We start from the raw sequence: 17,350 nt of genomic DNA, 5'->3' as shown, positions 1-17,350 counted from the left end.
GTTATGGCCTAGCTTCTCCTTGATTGGCCCGTTTAACAGGATATTCATTAATTCTATGGTCCAGCTGCTCTTTGTTTGGCCAGTTAACATGATATTAATGAATGTCATGGTCCAGCTGCTTGTTTATTGGCCAGTTAATAAGAAACTGTGAAGGATGAGGCAGCCAGGGAAGAATGTACAGTACTTTGTGGGAGCCTGCATAAAGGTGAAGTCCCATTAAAAGACAGAAATGTATGCACAATGTCATTTCAGCCGTTTGTTGGTATTGATTTGTAGTATTTGACATTCACCATTGAATTCAGGTACCTTGCATAGTGTATTGTTAAACTGCTGAATACTGAGCTATTTGAAAGGCATCTGGAAATAGCAATGAAAGCCTGCACTATTTTTATATTCATATTAGATTATAACTGATTTTTAGTACTTTGGCTCTGACTATGAAATTATATTCCTGACCACTTAGGAAAAATAAAGGTCAGACAGAATGTCCACAAGATGCTTGATGAAGTCAGTGAATGGAAAGTTGAAATCCATGCATATAATGCTACCTCTAGCAAGAGCGAGGGCTTCCTCAGCCACTTTCTGGTTAGTGAATTGCCGCTGATTTGCTGATAAGCTGCCGGGAGCGCATTTACCGCGTTTGCGATGTAGCGATATTTGGTGTCCTTCAGCTGAACTGAGCTCCTCCTGCCCCATGCTGCCTTGGGGACAGTTTAAAGAGATGATCCCATAAAAGGCACAAATGGGCTTTATGAGGAGACCCGGCTCTCATAATGTGACCTGACCCGGGCAGATTGGAGGAAGCAGTCTGACCTGGGTGTACCGCTCCGCATCGCTGCGAGTCCAGCGTGTGGAAGCAGGTCCATTCTAAGCTGTTTCAGGGCGCATTTCTCTTGTGAAGTAGACACATGCCTTTACCCTCGTAAATGTAATTCTGGCCTTCTATTATAGATTAGTCTTTACATTACATTACACGCATTTAGCAGACGCTCTTATCCAGAGCGACTTACACAACTTTTACATAGCAAATATCCAACAGTATTTGCAAACAGTGTGAAGTGTGTACCGTATATATTTTCTTGATGTCATACTTGACCATATTTATAAAATACCTGTTGACAAGCATTTTTCATGCAGGTAGGGAAGGTGTCGCATTGCATAGTTTTCTTTATTGGTGACTCTTTATAGTGGTGGGATTAGCCCAGAGCCAGAGCTCCTGAATGACTCTATGGTGATGGGATTAGCTTGGTCTGTGTGACGATTCCTTACTTATTTCTTGGCTGTCCCAGGTGAGCCCTCTAGGAGCTCACAGTCTCTGGGTGACGCTCTGGGAGCTCACAGTCTCTGGGTGATGCTCTAGGAGCTCACAGTCTCTGGGTGATGCTCTAGGAGCTCACAGTCTCTGGGTGTGAGCTCTAGGAGCTCACAGTCTCTGGGTGTGAGCTCTAGGAGCTCACAGTCTCTGGGTGTGAGCTCTAGGAGCTCACAGTCTCTGGGTGTGAGCTCTAGGAGCTCACAGTCTCTGGGTGATGCTCTAGGAGCTCACAGTCTCTGGGTGATGCTCTAGGAGCTCACAGTCTCTGGGTGATGCTCTAGGAGCTCACAGTCTCTGGGTGACGCTCTAGGAGCTCCCAGTCTCTGGGTGACGCTCTAGGAGCTCACAGTCTCTGGGTGACGCTCTAGGAGCTCACAGTCTCTGGGTGACGCTCTAGGAGCTCACAGTCTCTGGGTGACGCTCTGGGAGCTCACAGTCTCTGGGTGTGAGCTCTAGGAGCTCACAGTCTCTGGGTGATGCTCTAGGAGCTCACAGTCTCTGGGTGATGCTCTAGGAGCTCACAGTCTCTGGGTGATGCTCTGGGAGCTCACAGTCTCTGGGTGATGCTCTAGGAGCTCACAGTCTCTGGGTGATGCTCTAGGAGCTCACAGTCTCTGGGTGATGCTCTAGGAGCTCACAGTCTCTGGTGATGCCTAGATCACAGTCTCTGGGTGAGCTCTAGGAGCTCACAGTCTCTGGGTGATGCTCTAGGAGCTCACAGTCTCTGGGTGATGCTCTAGGAGCTCACAGTCTCTGGGTGATGCTCTAGGAGCTCACAGTCTCTGGGTGATGCTCTAGGACCTCACAGTCTCTGTCCTTATTGAGATGGTTATGATGGTAATGGTAAAGATGGTAATGGTAATGATGGGTCATGATTGTGTCCAGGGCGTACGCTCCCTCCTTTTTCCAGAGCAATTGTGCGACCCCGCAACATTTCCATTAATTCACGGAAAGTAGTTTTAACCTCATGAATTGATAATGATCCAGCAAGCCAGAGGAATATTGGCTTCCCGTTATCGTAAACACGCTTTTAATATTTTATGGCTTTTTTTCGCTTTTCTTTTTTTTTTAACATGGCGATGAATGCAAGTCTGTCACTGGATTATCCCTCAAAAACCAGAAAATGATTTAGATGTGGGTGAGTTAGCAGGCTAGTGCAGGACATTGAAGGTGCTGTGGTGCTGTAGTTGTAATTAATGTGTGTTTGCGGTTGTGGGGAAGACAGCGTGGGTGGGTGGGGCTGTAGGTCTGAGTGAGTGGGGGTGGTCTGGCCAGTCTGGTTTTCAATGGGATTAGTTATGATCTCTGGACCACAACCTCTATAGATAACTTCCATGAAAAAATCATGATAAATGAGAAAATTACATCAACATCAGCACAGCATGATTACAGTGTTGGAAATAAGCTGCAGGGTTATTTGACCTCTGCTCCACCACATTGTTTACAGTCTGCGACTGATAAAAGTAGCAATAAAATGATCCCTCACTCAAATAGTCTCATAGATTCACTGACCATGCTGCCCACTCACTGGCCAGCCTCCCTGGAATGCTGGCAGTGGATGGGCAGCTGATGCAGTTTCAAAAAAAGTCCACTAGAGGCACTAGAGAGGAAAGACTTGCTTGTGATTTTCCCAGACGTTTGAAATAAAGAAAGCAGAGCATGTTTGAGGGATCTTCTTTCCTTGTGGGCAGCAGGCAGTTAATCAGAGGCTTCTGTACATAAAATGAATTTATGGCAACGTGGGTAAAAACAGCTTTGTTGATAATAGTGGTGAGAGCCTGCATTAATCACCAGCCCCAGAGAGAGAATAAACTTGATGCTGACAGGAAAGGAATCATTAATGTGCAGTGAGAGATGTGGTAAAATGGACAGGCTTCTCCTTTTAAACCAGACATTGACTGGCAACCCTTCGCTTACCCTCGTATTCCTTTGCCCACTGAAGGTGTAGGTCTGAGCATGTAGCCTCGCGTGAAGACAAGGGTGGCTTTAACAAAGCACTGGCGATTGGGTGGGTTTAATGGATTAAAAACAATACTTTCACTAAGGGACATACATTCACTGGCTGATAAACTGAATAGAATAGAAAATAGTGTTCCCCTTTTATCAAATATTTTTTAAAATGATTTAATTATACTTAAAATATTTGGTGTAACTTGGAACTCTGGAAAATATGTGAGCATTCAACTGAATATTTAGCTTGGTGTATGTTCTTTTATGCTTTTAAAATACTTTGGATTTTTATTTCTTGCCTTTAGTGCTGGTGCAGGTTCTATAAAAATAACCTTATTTCCCCCAATCAAGCATTTTCTCTGGTGTTGAACTGAATTATTCAATGGAACACGATTTCTTCCTGATGTAGAGTTTACGTGTGAAGCAGTAGCAGTGTAACAGATGCATTAGACACCAGGTACATTAAGCAGGGATTCACTAAAGGTGAAACAGTGCTGGAACTGAGGCATGTGTGTGTGACCTGATCAGAGAGCAGCTTTACAAAATAATAAACCAGGGAAAAGTGCAGTTACCTTTTAAGGTAAATAAATAAAGGCAATCATTAAAATACCCCAAACCTGTGATCTGCATACAGTAGACAGCCTGTAAGGGTTTATTATTTTTCGTGATGACGGGCTATGTGGACATTGACAGTTTAAGTGCACCTCAGGCATCATTTTCATCTGATCTTGATCATCATTGACTGCACGGCTGCAAGGTGCTCTAAGGGATTAGTGAATCCTCTCTAGAGGATGTGTCATGGCTGACTTGCTCATAGTTGACTCTCTTATTCATCCAGTTTCCATTGTGTGGAACAGCCGGATAATGGCGGGAACACGGCAGCGATGTCCTGTGCCACTTTGCCCCGCAGGGTAACCAGCAGGAGGCTGCAACTAACACACAGATGGACTCTCGCTGTAGGCCATACAAGGCAGGGCTGTTATAAGAGACACGGCTAGCCTTTGCTCAAAAGCGCCCCTCTTACAGGTCACATGTATTTCTGTGGACTGGACTGTTCTGTGATGTCTTTCTCTTTCTAATTTTCATTGGTATTAACTAATATAAATATTAACATTACATTACATTACATTACAGGCATTTAGCAGACGCTCTTATCCAGAGCGACTTACACAACTTTTACATAGCCAATAACTTATGTTAATTTTATAATTTTATTTAATAGTTTTTCTTGTAGACGGCCATTAATTTTTGCTGGCATTTTACATTTAATGAAGTAGTGACATTTGGTCGCAGCGTCTATCCACCTTGTCAGTGCTCCTTAACATTTAAATTTTGTATTCTCTGTGCTCATAAAATAATAATAGCACAAATTAAAATTAATAAACAAAAAAACTGGAATGTCTATAAGTGCAGGGATGAGTCATTACAGTAGCAGATAGGTTTGTCCAGAAGATCTGATTCCCTCGATAAGATTGCCCCTCACCTCCCAGCTGCAGCTCAAGCTTACTTATGGGAAAGAATTTCTTTGTGATTACTGGGATGAGTCACAGCCATTAAATTGGCCATTCTAACTCCTGAAGTGGGGATAGACATCTGTTCACTTTCAGCGGTAGCAGCTCAATCCATTTCCTGACATTTTCATTTTACCTTCTGTAGCTGAATGAAGGATACGTTAGGTTTTGGCAATTGTTTTTAGGTAATTAAAAGGTTTTGCCCAAAAAGAACACTAAAATTCTTTTTTTTTTTAATTTCATATTAATTAAAAATCCATTAAAGTATATATTTTTTAGATTAGATCCCCAAAATTATTTTGTATTTTTAGTTCTGTCATCTACATGAACATGGACTGTAGTTTACATGGTTTTATGTTTACTATTTGCTGTGCAGGTCAGGTAGGTTTTCATATTGTGTGCTGTAGGTATTCTTGTTAATTGGCTTCCTGCAATTGCTGTACTGACATATAAAGTCTTTGCCAAAAAAAACTCTGCTGCTGGCTGGGAGTGTATACTGCAAGCTACTCAACTTACCTGCAGAAGCCAACGGCTTCCTGTTATTTAAGAGATGCTTAAATCCTCAGTTCTACTTTTTATAGCTCAGATAATTATTCTTCTTTTTTATGAGAGCTGCTTGTTTTGTAAGATCATACGATTCATTGCCAATTGAGCAAGCAAACATGTTAATGACTCCTGTTAAGCTTCACTTGCTTGGAGAGACATAATCTGCAATTCTGCAATAAAGCAACGTCACATGTTTTGCCTGTTTAAATGTTTGATGACCAGAACAACAGCCAAGATTACTTTTTTTTGTGACATTTATAGATTTCTGACCTTCAAAGCAGGTGGTTAATATGAGAAGATCTGGTCCAGCACAGATCCACTCCAAGAGTCACAGAATGAGAAGCTAACTGTATCTCAGAAACAGTTATGATTTGATTTTTAAAAATGCATTCTATGTTTATATTGTTGTTGTAATCAGTCCATGCAGTCACTCTCCTGGATTACATGCAGCCAATCAGCTTTCTGTTTTTACCAAGAAATTTCCCTTAATTCAAATTAATTCTACTACATATTTTACTTGGTGCTTTAGGTCTCACACTTTCGTATTTTGCATAAGGGCGCACTTGATTAGAAACAACTATTTATGTCTCCACACAAACATCAATAATGTATCTAATTAATATCCAGCAACCATAATGGCAGCTCTGGTGCTGGTTTTAAATTTGTTTGGCTTATTTCCCAGACCAACAAGATTTCAGTACGTTTGTAATAAATGTTCTATCAACCTACAAAATATACATCTTATGCAGCAGTACATGTCGTTTAGTAAAGATACACGTGATAATAATGACATTCCACAAGCCTCCTGTTTTGTCATCGCACATTTGGACTTGTTTAACAGTTGAATGCAGGAACGTTTTTATCCTTATCTGCTCAAAAGCAGAAGCGCATAAAATTGGACTTAAATGTGGTGGGGCTGATGGCTGTACTCTGGCTGTTTTACCGATAATGGACTAAGATGAGCTGGGTGTTGAGAGGGTGACTGGAGCAGCATCACTCTGGCCTATCTTAATGCAATCTCCCCTGGCCCAGGCTGCGCAGGGTTTCATTAACCCACCTCCCTGCGTTCAGCAGGGCAGCTCAGGCTCTGAGCACTTGTGTTACTCCACTCTGTGTTCAGTTAAACGCTGCTTTGCTGCTGGAGCTGTACATTGATTATCATTACAATACATTTCAGCATTTAGCAGGCACTCATATCCAGAGTGACCTGCACAGATTGCATTATTGTGATCCATTTGTACAGCTGGAAATTTTTACTGGAGCAATTCAGGTTAGGTACCTTGCTGAAGGGTACAATCTTTGAGATACAAGCCCAGTTCCCTAACCATGGAACTGCCCTGCTTTGTTTAAAAAATGCATTTACATTTAAATTAAAACATTTAGCGGACACTCTTATTCAGAGCAACTTGCATAAGTGCGTACATAGAAGTTTAGGCAATGAGCAGTGCTGATGCTAAGTCATCAGGGTCACAACTGATAGTAGCAGTCAGTACATAATCTCACCACAAACTATAACTTTTAGTTAGATGCAATAGAATGTGCAAGAGGATATAGAGAATATAGTATTAAGAAGCATGTGTGATAGGATGAAGTGTCTATCAATGTAATGAGTCATCAATGACTACATTTCCTAGCTCATAGCACACCTCTCAATGACTACATTTCCCAACTCTCATTTCGGTCCATGTGATGCTGGCAGTGAAGAATAATCCATCCTTTTCAGTCTTAACACCAGTTTTGTTTTGGTGAGTTTGTCATCTGGTGTAAGTTCATTTTGATTGGAGTTGTTTATAGTATATTTTCTTTAGTACCCAAAAAAACCTAAAATGAAAAGTCATGAAATAAGAGTTGAAACCGTCTCTCGGGTGAATCCCTGGTCCTACATCCTAGCAACTTATGCCCACAAGACTATACTGAATTGTTCAGCAAACCAGTAATGTCGTTGCATTGAGTGTCTGCCAAGGTAAGATAGAAGGAAAATCCAGGAATACATTCATAGGAACTTGTCCATTTATCGTGCAGCAGTCTTTCCTTCAGCGATCATGGTTATACAGTTTCTTTCACAAATTACCCTTTTTCTTGTGAAATGTTGTATTAAATATGTGTGCCAAGTGTATACCTGTATTATACCATGTGTATGTCCTGTGTACCTTGCATATGCAGTGTGTATACCATGTTTATGCTGTGTGTATGCTGTGTATTTATAACCCTAATGTGTTCCTGCAGCCTGCATGTTCCGGTACAATGGGCTGTCCTTGGTCTACCTCATCTACCTCCTGCTCATCCCCCTGTTCGCAGAGCCCACCAGGACGACCATGCAAGGTAAGAGAAGGCTGATTCACCTCACTGGGGCTTCGCCGGGGCGCCAGAAATCAGTCCACCATGTCACAGGTTTCATCGACAACACTGGAATATCACTCGTCTTCAGCAGCCAGGGGTTATAGTTTGTGAATGCAGCATATGCGTATATTTCGGGGGGGGCGCAGGGGATACGACCCCCTCAATATTTAGAACACGTGCATTTGTCCCCCCCAATAAAAACATGAAAGAAGCAGAGGACTTTTAAGTTGATGCAGAAAAGGCACAAATTGGTGCATAAAATTTTTTAAATTGTTGGGTTTTTTGGGTCTAAATTGTGATGCATGTTAGCATCACGCTAAAGGGAGTTACTGTATGTGTACTGACGTGCATTAGCATAATGATAAAGGCAGTTACTATAATTTGTACTGATGTATATTAGCATCACGCTAAAGGAAGTTACTGTATGCATGTTTTCATTATTCATGAGCAGGCTTGTCATCATGTAGTACCACAAAGGGCACACATCCTGAAAGCACAAGTGAATCATTATGAGCTCTCCCTAGAGTCTATGGTTATTACCACAATTTAAAACAGAAAAAAACATTTGACTAGAGGGAATTGAAAGTGATCGGGACAGAACTTTGGAGGGTCGATACTGAATGGTAAAATGGCTTCAGTAGCAGTTTTCATATCATATCTTTCCTTTTTCTTTTGAACATAGTGATTTTTCTATCATCAGTTTTGTGTCGTTTGTTTTACACCTGAAGTTAGGAGAACTGAAGTTGTTCGATCAAACAGTTGGACTCGGGGTGGTGGGTCCCTTCAAAACTCATTACATTCAGGGCTGTGCATTCAAAGGAATTGAAAGCAACATGTTTTTGTCTCCAGCCAAACCAATCTCATGTTCTCTCTGTCCTTTTCACTGCTAAAAAAGGTTTACAGAGGAGCGTGCCATCAAACAGCATCATTCATCTACCAGGCTGGCTTCATCCCGGTGTGTTTAGGCACTGCATGGAGAGACGACTAAAAGGGGCTTAAGATCCGTTTCGCTGAGATGTCTTGTCAGATTCTTTATTTTGTAGGGACTGGAAACATTTGTAAAGCAATTTAGCAACAGTGTATTTGTGCTGAGGTTTTTTTTGGCAGAGAAGCATGTCATTTGTAAAATCAAGTTGCTTCGATTTCAGCCCCGCTCCCCCTCCCCATGCGTAATTAAATTTAGCAAAGGAACGCTTGGCTTTAATGGATTCCTGCCCTCTGTCGTGAATCAGTGCAGAAATCGGGGCTGCTTATGCAGAACGTGCATGGTGCAGCGCATGCACCGGTGCATGGAGCGGCGCATGGAGTAGTGCATGGTCCAGTTCATAGTGAAATGGATGACGCAGTGGTCTAGTCTGTCCGCCATCCTGGCAGTGTGACAGCGCGGTGAAAGTTTGGAGTTATAACCAGGATGTTACTGGTTGAAATCCTGGACAGACCACTGCTTTTGTACTTCTGAGAAAGATACTCTACATAGCCTGAATCACTTTACTATAATAAATCCAGCTATGTAAATGTGTTATGACATGTATTATGTGATGATACAGACGATGTGCGATGTATCAATATCAGTTACTCAATAAAATGGCTTGATGCAGCAGAGTTGTGGGAAGCATGACTAATGTACCGTCATCCCCGTATTATTTCTAATCAGTCAGGCGAGTGTGTCAGGCACAGATGTTACCTGTTTACTGCTCGGAAAGAGAAATTGACAACAAAGAAAAATATAAATTGCTCAGCGACAATGGCGTCAGGCAAGAAAGGGTCTTTGTGATGCTGGTCTCAAATTTACAGAATACTGTCAGCCTGTATTTAGTCACACTTTGTACATGCACACCAACACACACGCACATGCACATACACACACACACACACACACACACGCACATGTGTTTGGTGTGTCAGCCAGCGCTGAGGCAGAACTGACTGGAAGCAGCATTCAGGTCACAAACTGTTTGCTTTTCCATTCAGGCTAATTTCTCTCCTGTAGACTGATGGAACACGCAACTCCAAACAATGGGCGCTCTCTCTCTATTTCTCTCTCCGTCTCTCCCTCTTTTTCTATCCCTCTCTCACTCCCTCTCTCTCTCACTCTCTCTCTGTCTTTGTCTCTGTCTCTTTGTCTTTTTGTCTTTTTCTTTTTCTGTCTGTCAGTGTCTCACAGTTCTCTCTCTGTTTTTTGCTTTCTCTCTTTTGTTCTGTCTCTGTCTCCCTCTGTCTCTTGCTCTCTCTCTCTCTCTGAGAGACAGGTAACATAGGTAACATCTGTTTCTCTGCCAATAACAATAACCTGTTTCACTTTATTTAATGCCTAGGGCACCTTGCCACCCATTCACTCTCTCTATCACACCCTTACCTGTCAAAAAGGCTGAGGCATCACCATGTAGACCAGCCATTAATAATCATTCATGTATGGTACTTCCAAGCAAAGAAGATTAACCCTGATATAAGTGTTAATATATGAATTATATATTCAGTGCCATTGAATAAAATGTTTAATGAAACTTAAAAACATTTAATTTATCCTTGTGTGTAAAATTCCATTGCACTTGTGTACAGTTATAGCATACATAGAGGTAGTCTAGGAACGTGCCTTTTAAGATCTCTGTTTTAGTGGTACTTGCAGTGCGTGCATTAGCCAAGAATGTGTACTGTGGAAAGGATGTGAGAGGTTTCTACACGCTCTCCAGAGGATGCGTAGTCTGTTACCGTTTTCCACATTTCTTTTGAGTACCCTTGGAGTGCAAGGTGTGATGGCCGGAAGCCTGTGAAGTCAGCACCCCTAATATAACTTAAACCAGATACCATGCATCAATTATTAAACTGGCGCTCGGTGTGAGCAGTGATCGGAAACTACTGAAAAGAGGAGAGGAGAAACACGGATGTATGCGAGGGAAAAGATCTCACATACATCCGTGTGCGTGTGCGTGTGTTGTGACAGGTAAAAATGGTTGTTGTAGCACTGGAAAAACCTAGCTTGGGTAAGTGGTTAAAGTGGACAGATGCAGGAACAGATGCTAACAAAACACAACATACAGCCTGTTTCTCTTATGCATTCAACCTTTTCTGATCCCCTCTGATGTCCAAAGGCATCCGGGGGACCCCATCATAAGTTAGTAAGGGTTATATTTTTTAAATAGTTTAATATTTTTAAATATTTTCCCAAATCTATATGTAGTCATTCCATATCATGTTTGATCAGGGATCCACTACAGTACCTGCCACAGACCGCCTACTTGAAGAAAGTAGTGTGAGACCATGGGACAGGTAGGGTAGTTCTGTGTAATGGAGTAATATTCCCCTTTTGATCTTGGTTATGTGTAAAAAACCGTGTGGTTTACTGGAGTGCATCAACACTGCGAGTCTGTAGGCACACGGCTTTTTATAATTAGTGTTAGTGCAAGATTCTCTCAGCCCTGTATGGCATTAATGTGGGCTGTGTGATGTTAAGTTGAGCTGTGTGGTGTTAATGTAGGCTGCATGGCGTTAATTTGAATTGTGTGTCATTGATATAGCATGTGTAGCGTTAATATAAGCTGTGTGGTGTTAATGTACGCTGTGTTGCATTAATGTGGGCTGTGTGGTGTTAATGTGGGCTCTATGCCGTTAATGTTTTGTGGGCTGGATGAAAGGTGTTTATGGAGGCTGTGTGGTGTTAATGTGGCTGTGTGGTGTTAGGCTAATTGGAGATGCTAAATTGCTCATAGGTATGAGTGTGTGAATGAATGGTGTGTGTACCCTGGCAGGAATACACCCTGGAGGCCTGTCCAGGGTGTATTCCTGCCTCTCGCCCAATGCACGCTGGGATAGGCTCCAGCACCCCCCGCGATCCTGCCCAGGATAAACGGGTATAGATAATGGATGGATGGATGCTGCATCAGAGGAAGGGAACATCTATGAAAATGTGTTCTTCTCCCCATAACTACTAACAAATTACCCAGAAGGCCTGCAGGTGCATGGAGAGGGATGCATGTGTATTGCAGCTCTACCTCTTAATATGAAACATGCTTTCTGATTAAAAGCAGAGAAATATCCCTTCCCTCTCTTCACCTCCCTCAGTCATTTGGTTCAGATCCTGCACCAATCTCCTGGCTTTGCAAGTGCATTTCAAATCTGAAGCTCACGGTAATTTGGTTTTATGGCTTTATTATGAATATGTGACGAAATGATGACTCCACAAACATAGGTTGGAAATATTGTGGACTGGCCATTATGAAGTAACATTGTAAACACAAAGTATGAGACCATATCTCTTTTAGCACTTTCAACAGATTCCATACATTCAACAGAGGATCTTTTCTGAATGTATTGTAAGAGCTAGGCAGGTGCATTGGGTGGAAATATTGACATAGCATTTCTCCTTTTTAATGTGGGGGAGGGGGATAAAATCCAAATATGCATGTATTATACATGCAATTGTTTTAAATGTCAACCTTGAAGATGTCATTGTCTGAAAGGGAACATTTAGTTTGCCTGAGTGCTCTTTGTAGCTACTGTAAGCCAGTCATGCCACTTTGTTTCCACAAAATAAGAAATTTGCTTGTCACTTGTGCAACTATCAACTTTCTATTGTGTGGATATTTGCTGGGTAATGCATTTCAAATTTATGCCCGATGGTTTTGGACTCCAGTAGAGCCTGGAAAACATTTTTAACAGCCTTATAAACTGTTTCCAAATTACATGCTGCTGAGGGTTGGTAACAGATGCATTTGATTTCTTTTGATGGATTTGGAAGGTGTTAATTTCTTTTTATGCATTCGTAAATCTCATCTGCAGTAAGCAGAGATTCAGCCACTGTGCACTATAATCTCGAAGAATCCCAGCACAAATGTGTGGATTGGAGGTGCGTTGCCGTGGCCGAGACTGTAGACTGCAGCAGAGAGTCTGAACAAACATCCCATAAATTTCACCCAATGCATTAGGAACATTAAACATTAATGACTGTTGTCTAGGTGTGTCCTAAGCATTTCATACAGGATAAAGATTATAAACAGCTTTGTGGCCAGTAACATTTATATGGGTGCCACTCTTTCATCAGATTACTCACTGCAGTTCTGTGGGTGTGAGCCATCAGATTACTTAATCACCCTCAGTGTGGTTCTGTGGCTGAGACCAATGAGTCTGATTAATAATCACCCTCAGTGCGGTTCTGTGGGTGGGACCAATCAATCTGATTAATTATCACCCTCAGTGCGGTTCTGTGGGTGTGAGCCATCTGATTACTTAATCACCCTCAGTGCGGTTCTGTGGGTGGGACCAATCAATCTGATTAATAATTACCCTCAGTGCGGTTCTGTGGGTGGGACCAATCAATCTGATTACTGATCACCCTTAGTGCAGTTCTGTGGGTGAGATCAATCAATCAGATTAATAGTCACCCTCAGTGCGGTTCTGTGAGTAAGACCCAACTGATTACTAATCTCCCTCGGTGCAGCAGGCCATAAAGATACCTCTATAGAGATAGCTTGATGCAGGGCTCTGTGATCTTTGGCTATAAAGCCGCGTTTCCACCGCAGGAACTATACCCCGGAACTAGGAACCTTTTGAGGAACTCAGTGCGTTTCCACCGCAGGAACTAGGGTCTAAATTTAGTTCTGGGGGCTTTGTTTTACCCCCCAAAACGTTCCTGCTCGGGGGGTAGTACTTTCCGAAAGTACAGGAACCTTTTGGGTGGAGCTTGCAGCGCTGAACATTTCTGATTGGTCGAGTACTCGTGGCATTTGTGTTGTATTTATTTTCCGCCATTACCCGCCATGTTTGAAAATATGCAGCGGCAAACCAATTTATTTTCATAATAACTTCAAATCAAACTTGTATGTTATGCGGTGCAGTTGCCTACTTTTGGTTATAGCCTGTCAACGTCTTGGAATTATAATGTGTGCTCTTCTGTTCTTTTCTTGCTTTAGTATTCGTTTTATAAAATGCTAAGTATTCGTGCTGGGACAGCATATTACGTAGGCTACCAAAACATTCAAACGGATTAATTCGGTTGCTGAATATTCTTCCGGATTTTCTTTGTTAGCCCGTTGTAATTGACTCAAAACGTTTGATACAGTTATGTGAGGTATGCGGTAGTTCTGCATAATTAACATTGGTGATACAGTACAAGCAAACTGGAAATCACCTTCCGCACTTTTTATCCAGGTAAAATAACAGGTTAATTCTAGTAATCTTCCCTTTAGCTTTTTCAGACTGCCGTAATTTTACTCAATTTTACTGCCATTTTTCAATTCCACGAAAAGACCAGGAAGACTATGGACTAATTTATGGTGCATGGTTCGCATCTGGAGGGCACACTTCGCTGCTCGGCTAGCAGTAACTTCGAAGGAAAGCAAACGGTGGCTGTACCACTACTAATTTACATTTTCACGCAAGTCCGAGTTTTCGTTCTATTCTTGTCATTTTGCGATTAGCCTATATGGAATTGACGACGAGAAAGTAATAAAACGGCAAATTGTTTACAACGTGTGCATGTTTTCTGCTGTTAATGAATGTGTTTGAGAGGATATATGAAAATCAATAAATACAAAAGTAACCATATATAGTCATTGTTGGTAACCCGTTGTATATAAGTGGAATAAACCCCTCCGGGCTGTCCCGGTTATTAGAAAATAATGTAGGCTACTTCGGTGGTAGTATGGGGTTACAGAAGAAATCATATGACAGATGGACCGACGACAACGTCAGTGGGCTAATTTGCCTAATCTTCGCGGTACTTTAGACCCCGGTGGAAACGCAGACAACCATTGGCTGAAGGAACCTTTTAGTTCCTGGTAAAGTAGTTCCTGGGACTGAAAGTTCCGGGTAATTTTGGTGGAAACGCGGCTTAAGATAAATGTGGTGTGGGGGTACACAGGAAAGTTCCATGTAGATATAATTAGTTCATGTGTTCAAACAGCCACAATGTAATTTCATTGTAGAGTTATCGACAGCTGTGCTGTAGCAGTTGCTTCCCCAGAAGACCACACCAATGTGCACTGACACTTCTGCCACACGCCAATGACTGGTTCCCAGTCAGCTGAGGAGTAGCTGCTGCATGAACAGGCTGGGACTAACCTGCGGGCTCTGGGTGGCACTTTCGCTGGAAGCGCCACCTATGGGGTGCCTTTGGTCCGCTAGATTTCTAGTTACTGTAGCTAGTTAACAATGTGAAGATCTGATTTAGGTACAGTATAGTAGCCAACACTATGATCTACTGCTAATTATTTACATTATGATTTAGTTTGGTTTGTTTAAATGTGCAAAACAAACCTCCTGATTACTTTCTGGACATGTTATCTTTGAATTATGAGAACAAACTGCCATTTTATTATTTCAATACTTTATTTCACAGAAAAAGTTTAAAAAAATGCTTGTGCTGTTGAACTGCATTGAGTGATGTCTCGAAAAGAGGGCCAATTGTACTTAGTTCAACAGAGCTGTCGCGCATATTTTAAAGGAAATGAAACCTCTTGTAAGTGTTTATCTTCTCCTTGGAGTGTTTGCACAAAACCCGACTCTGTTTCCTGTCTGTGGCTTTTGCCCGACAAATCCTCTGTGTCTGTGGTTTAAAAAAAATGTCTGTCCCCTGAGTGCTGTTTGAGTTATAGGGCAGTAACTATTTTTCATGATAGATTACAGGTTAGTGGAGTCATAACACTTTAGCGGGAATTAGTGGTAAGACTTGAGGAGTAACTGTGATGTAACCGTGTAGTAACGAATGTCAGTTTTGCTGGAGAGCAGCCGTATAAAAGACATCATGGGGAGATGACAGAACATCACATAGAAAGTTCAAGAAATTACTTTGATGTGCAAACATATACATATAGATACATATTGTAGCTCTTAGCTTAACAGGTATATCATGCATAATACAAATGCCATGTCAACTGGGTATTGGTAAGACATTAATAATTAAGCATTTGTGCCATAAGACCAATAACAACACAATGCATCTGGCACTGAGCTTTTCCTTTGTGCTTTTCCAAACTGTAAAATCAAGGAAGAACTTTGTAAAACTACCTCTACTTCATTTTAACAGTTACATTGTCCTAAAGGGTATTACTAAGACATTTGGCTTTTAACGGAAGCAGCTATTAATATTCCCTATTGTTTTATTGTTTTCTTTTCTTCCAAACAAGTGCCAGTGCCTGCTTTGGCCTGGTGGTATTGGCAGTATTGAGGTTGCTAGGGTTAAACCAGTAACAATGGTGGTTCCCTTTTCCCTCTGAAATCATTCCCACTGAGTCCCAAATGCAGCTGTTCTGCCAAACACTTATCCAGCCACCTTCTGCCCTCTGGATCCATGTCTATCAAATGCAACACAGGTACGGAAGGAGCAGGGGAAATCAAATGGATGTTTTTTCTGTTGAAGTAGAGAGGATATTTATGTCAGAAGTGGAATCGTTTGTGCAGTCCTGTGTTTTCAGTAATGCGCACATTGTGTTCTTTAAATCGGTACTGCTATGATGGCTGTCACTTCTGAAACCACAAACAGGATATTGCCGCTCACAGCGCAGCTCCTCTTTCAGCACTACACCATTACTCCTAAATCACAGACAGACAGGTGGCCCCACCCGAACCTCCTCTCTGACAGCCGAAACCTGGGGCCTCGTATCAGTGATTTGCTCGAGCACCTTTCAGCTGAAGTCAGTAATAATTGCCACGCTGGCCATGGAGGTTGCAAACCCCAGAGCCTGATGGGAATCCAGGGCTATTATGATGTCACGTAATGGCACCTGCAGTCGCGCCAAAGAACCATTAACAGGGAAACTGCAGAGAAGCGGAAAACCCAGAATGCACTGAGAGGAACTGCCTACTCTGTAAATTGGAGCAGTGTAAAGAGAGAGCTTCAGTCAGACAGTCTGAGCACTGTACAGTGCCACGGGGTGTCGACTGTACCAGGGTTTATATCAGACCTCATTCGGTGTGTTTCTGTCATGCTGTTAATACTTTGGAACTGTAGAGCTCATCCTGTCATCTTGTCATTTCTCCTCCAGGCCACACGGGACGCTTGCTGAAGTCGCTGTGCTGCATCAGTGTGACCTTCCTGATACTGCAGATCATTTATCAGATCACTATAAGCAGCCTGCTTGCCAGGAAAGCCATTGACCCCCACTTCAGCTGTGAGTACAGGCCTTACACCTTACAGAACATCGTATACTGACCAACGCTCAGTCCCCATAAATCTTACTGACATATGCCAGTCAAATCCCTGCCCCACAGTGAGGTATGGACAGGGGCTTCAGAATACTGGATGTGTAACTATAAATCCCCTCTCTCATACTCCGAAATAAATATTTTATAAAAACCTAATACAAATAGTTTCAGAGGTAATAACACTGTGGATATAAAAGCTCATCAGATCAAACCATTGGCTAAAAAATGTAATAAAAATGTACTAATACTGATGTCTGACACTAGTGCTGACTGAAATTGGCTTCTGCAGAACTGTGAGAATTATTGCATATTACTTAAAAAATAAGTCATATGAAAGAATTTTTATTCTTAATATTGGAGTTTGAAGATTCAAAGGGTAAAAGTACCTAAAATACAAGGGACCAGATGTCAGGTCTTGACCTTTGTCAACACAATGGGCTGAGGTCTCAGACATCCATTCCTATATCCACTTATTCATTGGTGTCTGGAACCACCACCCTCTCAAAAATGTGAGTGTTTTTTGAGAGTGAATACACATTTCCTCCCCATG

General features: G+C 42.0%; 1 protein-coding gene across 1 annotated transcript in view; it reads left to right on the top strand.

Annotated features, from left to right (window-relative positions):
- LOC135260981 (piezo-type mechanosensitive ion channel component 2-like) overlaps positions 1 to 17,350 on the top strand; it is a 92,504-nt gene that overhangs the window by 16,901 nt on the left and 58,253 nt on the right. The window contains exons 2-3 of the mRNA XM_064346768.1: positions 7,549 to 7,644; positions 16,641 to 16,766. Of these exons, the coding sequence (XP_064202838.1) occupies positions 7,554 to 7,644; positions 16,641 to 16,766 (217 nt within the window). The 5' untranslated portion in view covers positions 7,549 to 7,553. The remainder of the gene's footprint in view (positions 1 to 7,548; positions 7,645 to 16,640; positions 16,767 to 17,350) is intronic.

The sequence above is a fragment of the Anguilla rostrata genome, chromosome 8 (genome assembly GCF_018555375.3).
Source record: "Anguilla rostrata isolate EN2019 chromosome 8, ASM1855537v3, whole genome shotgun sequence".
Classification (NCBI taxonomy): Eukaryota; Metazoa; Chordata; class Actinopteri; order Anguilliformes; family Anguillidae; genus Anguilla; species Anguilla rostrata.
Note: the sequence above shows the minus strand (reverse complement) of the source record. Positions and strands in the feature narration are given on the sequence as shown.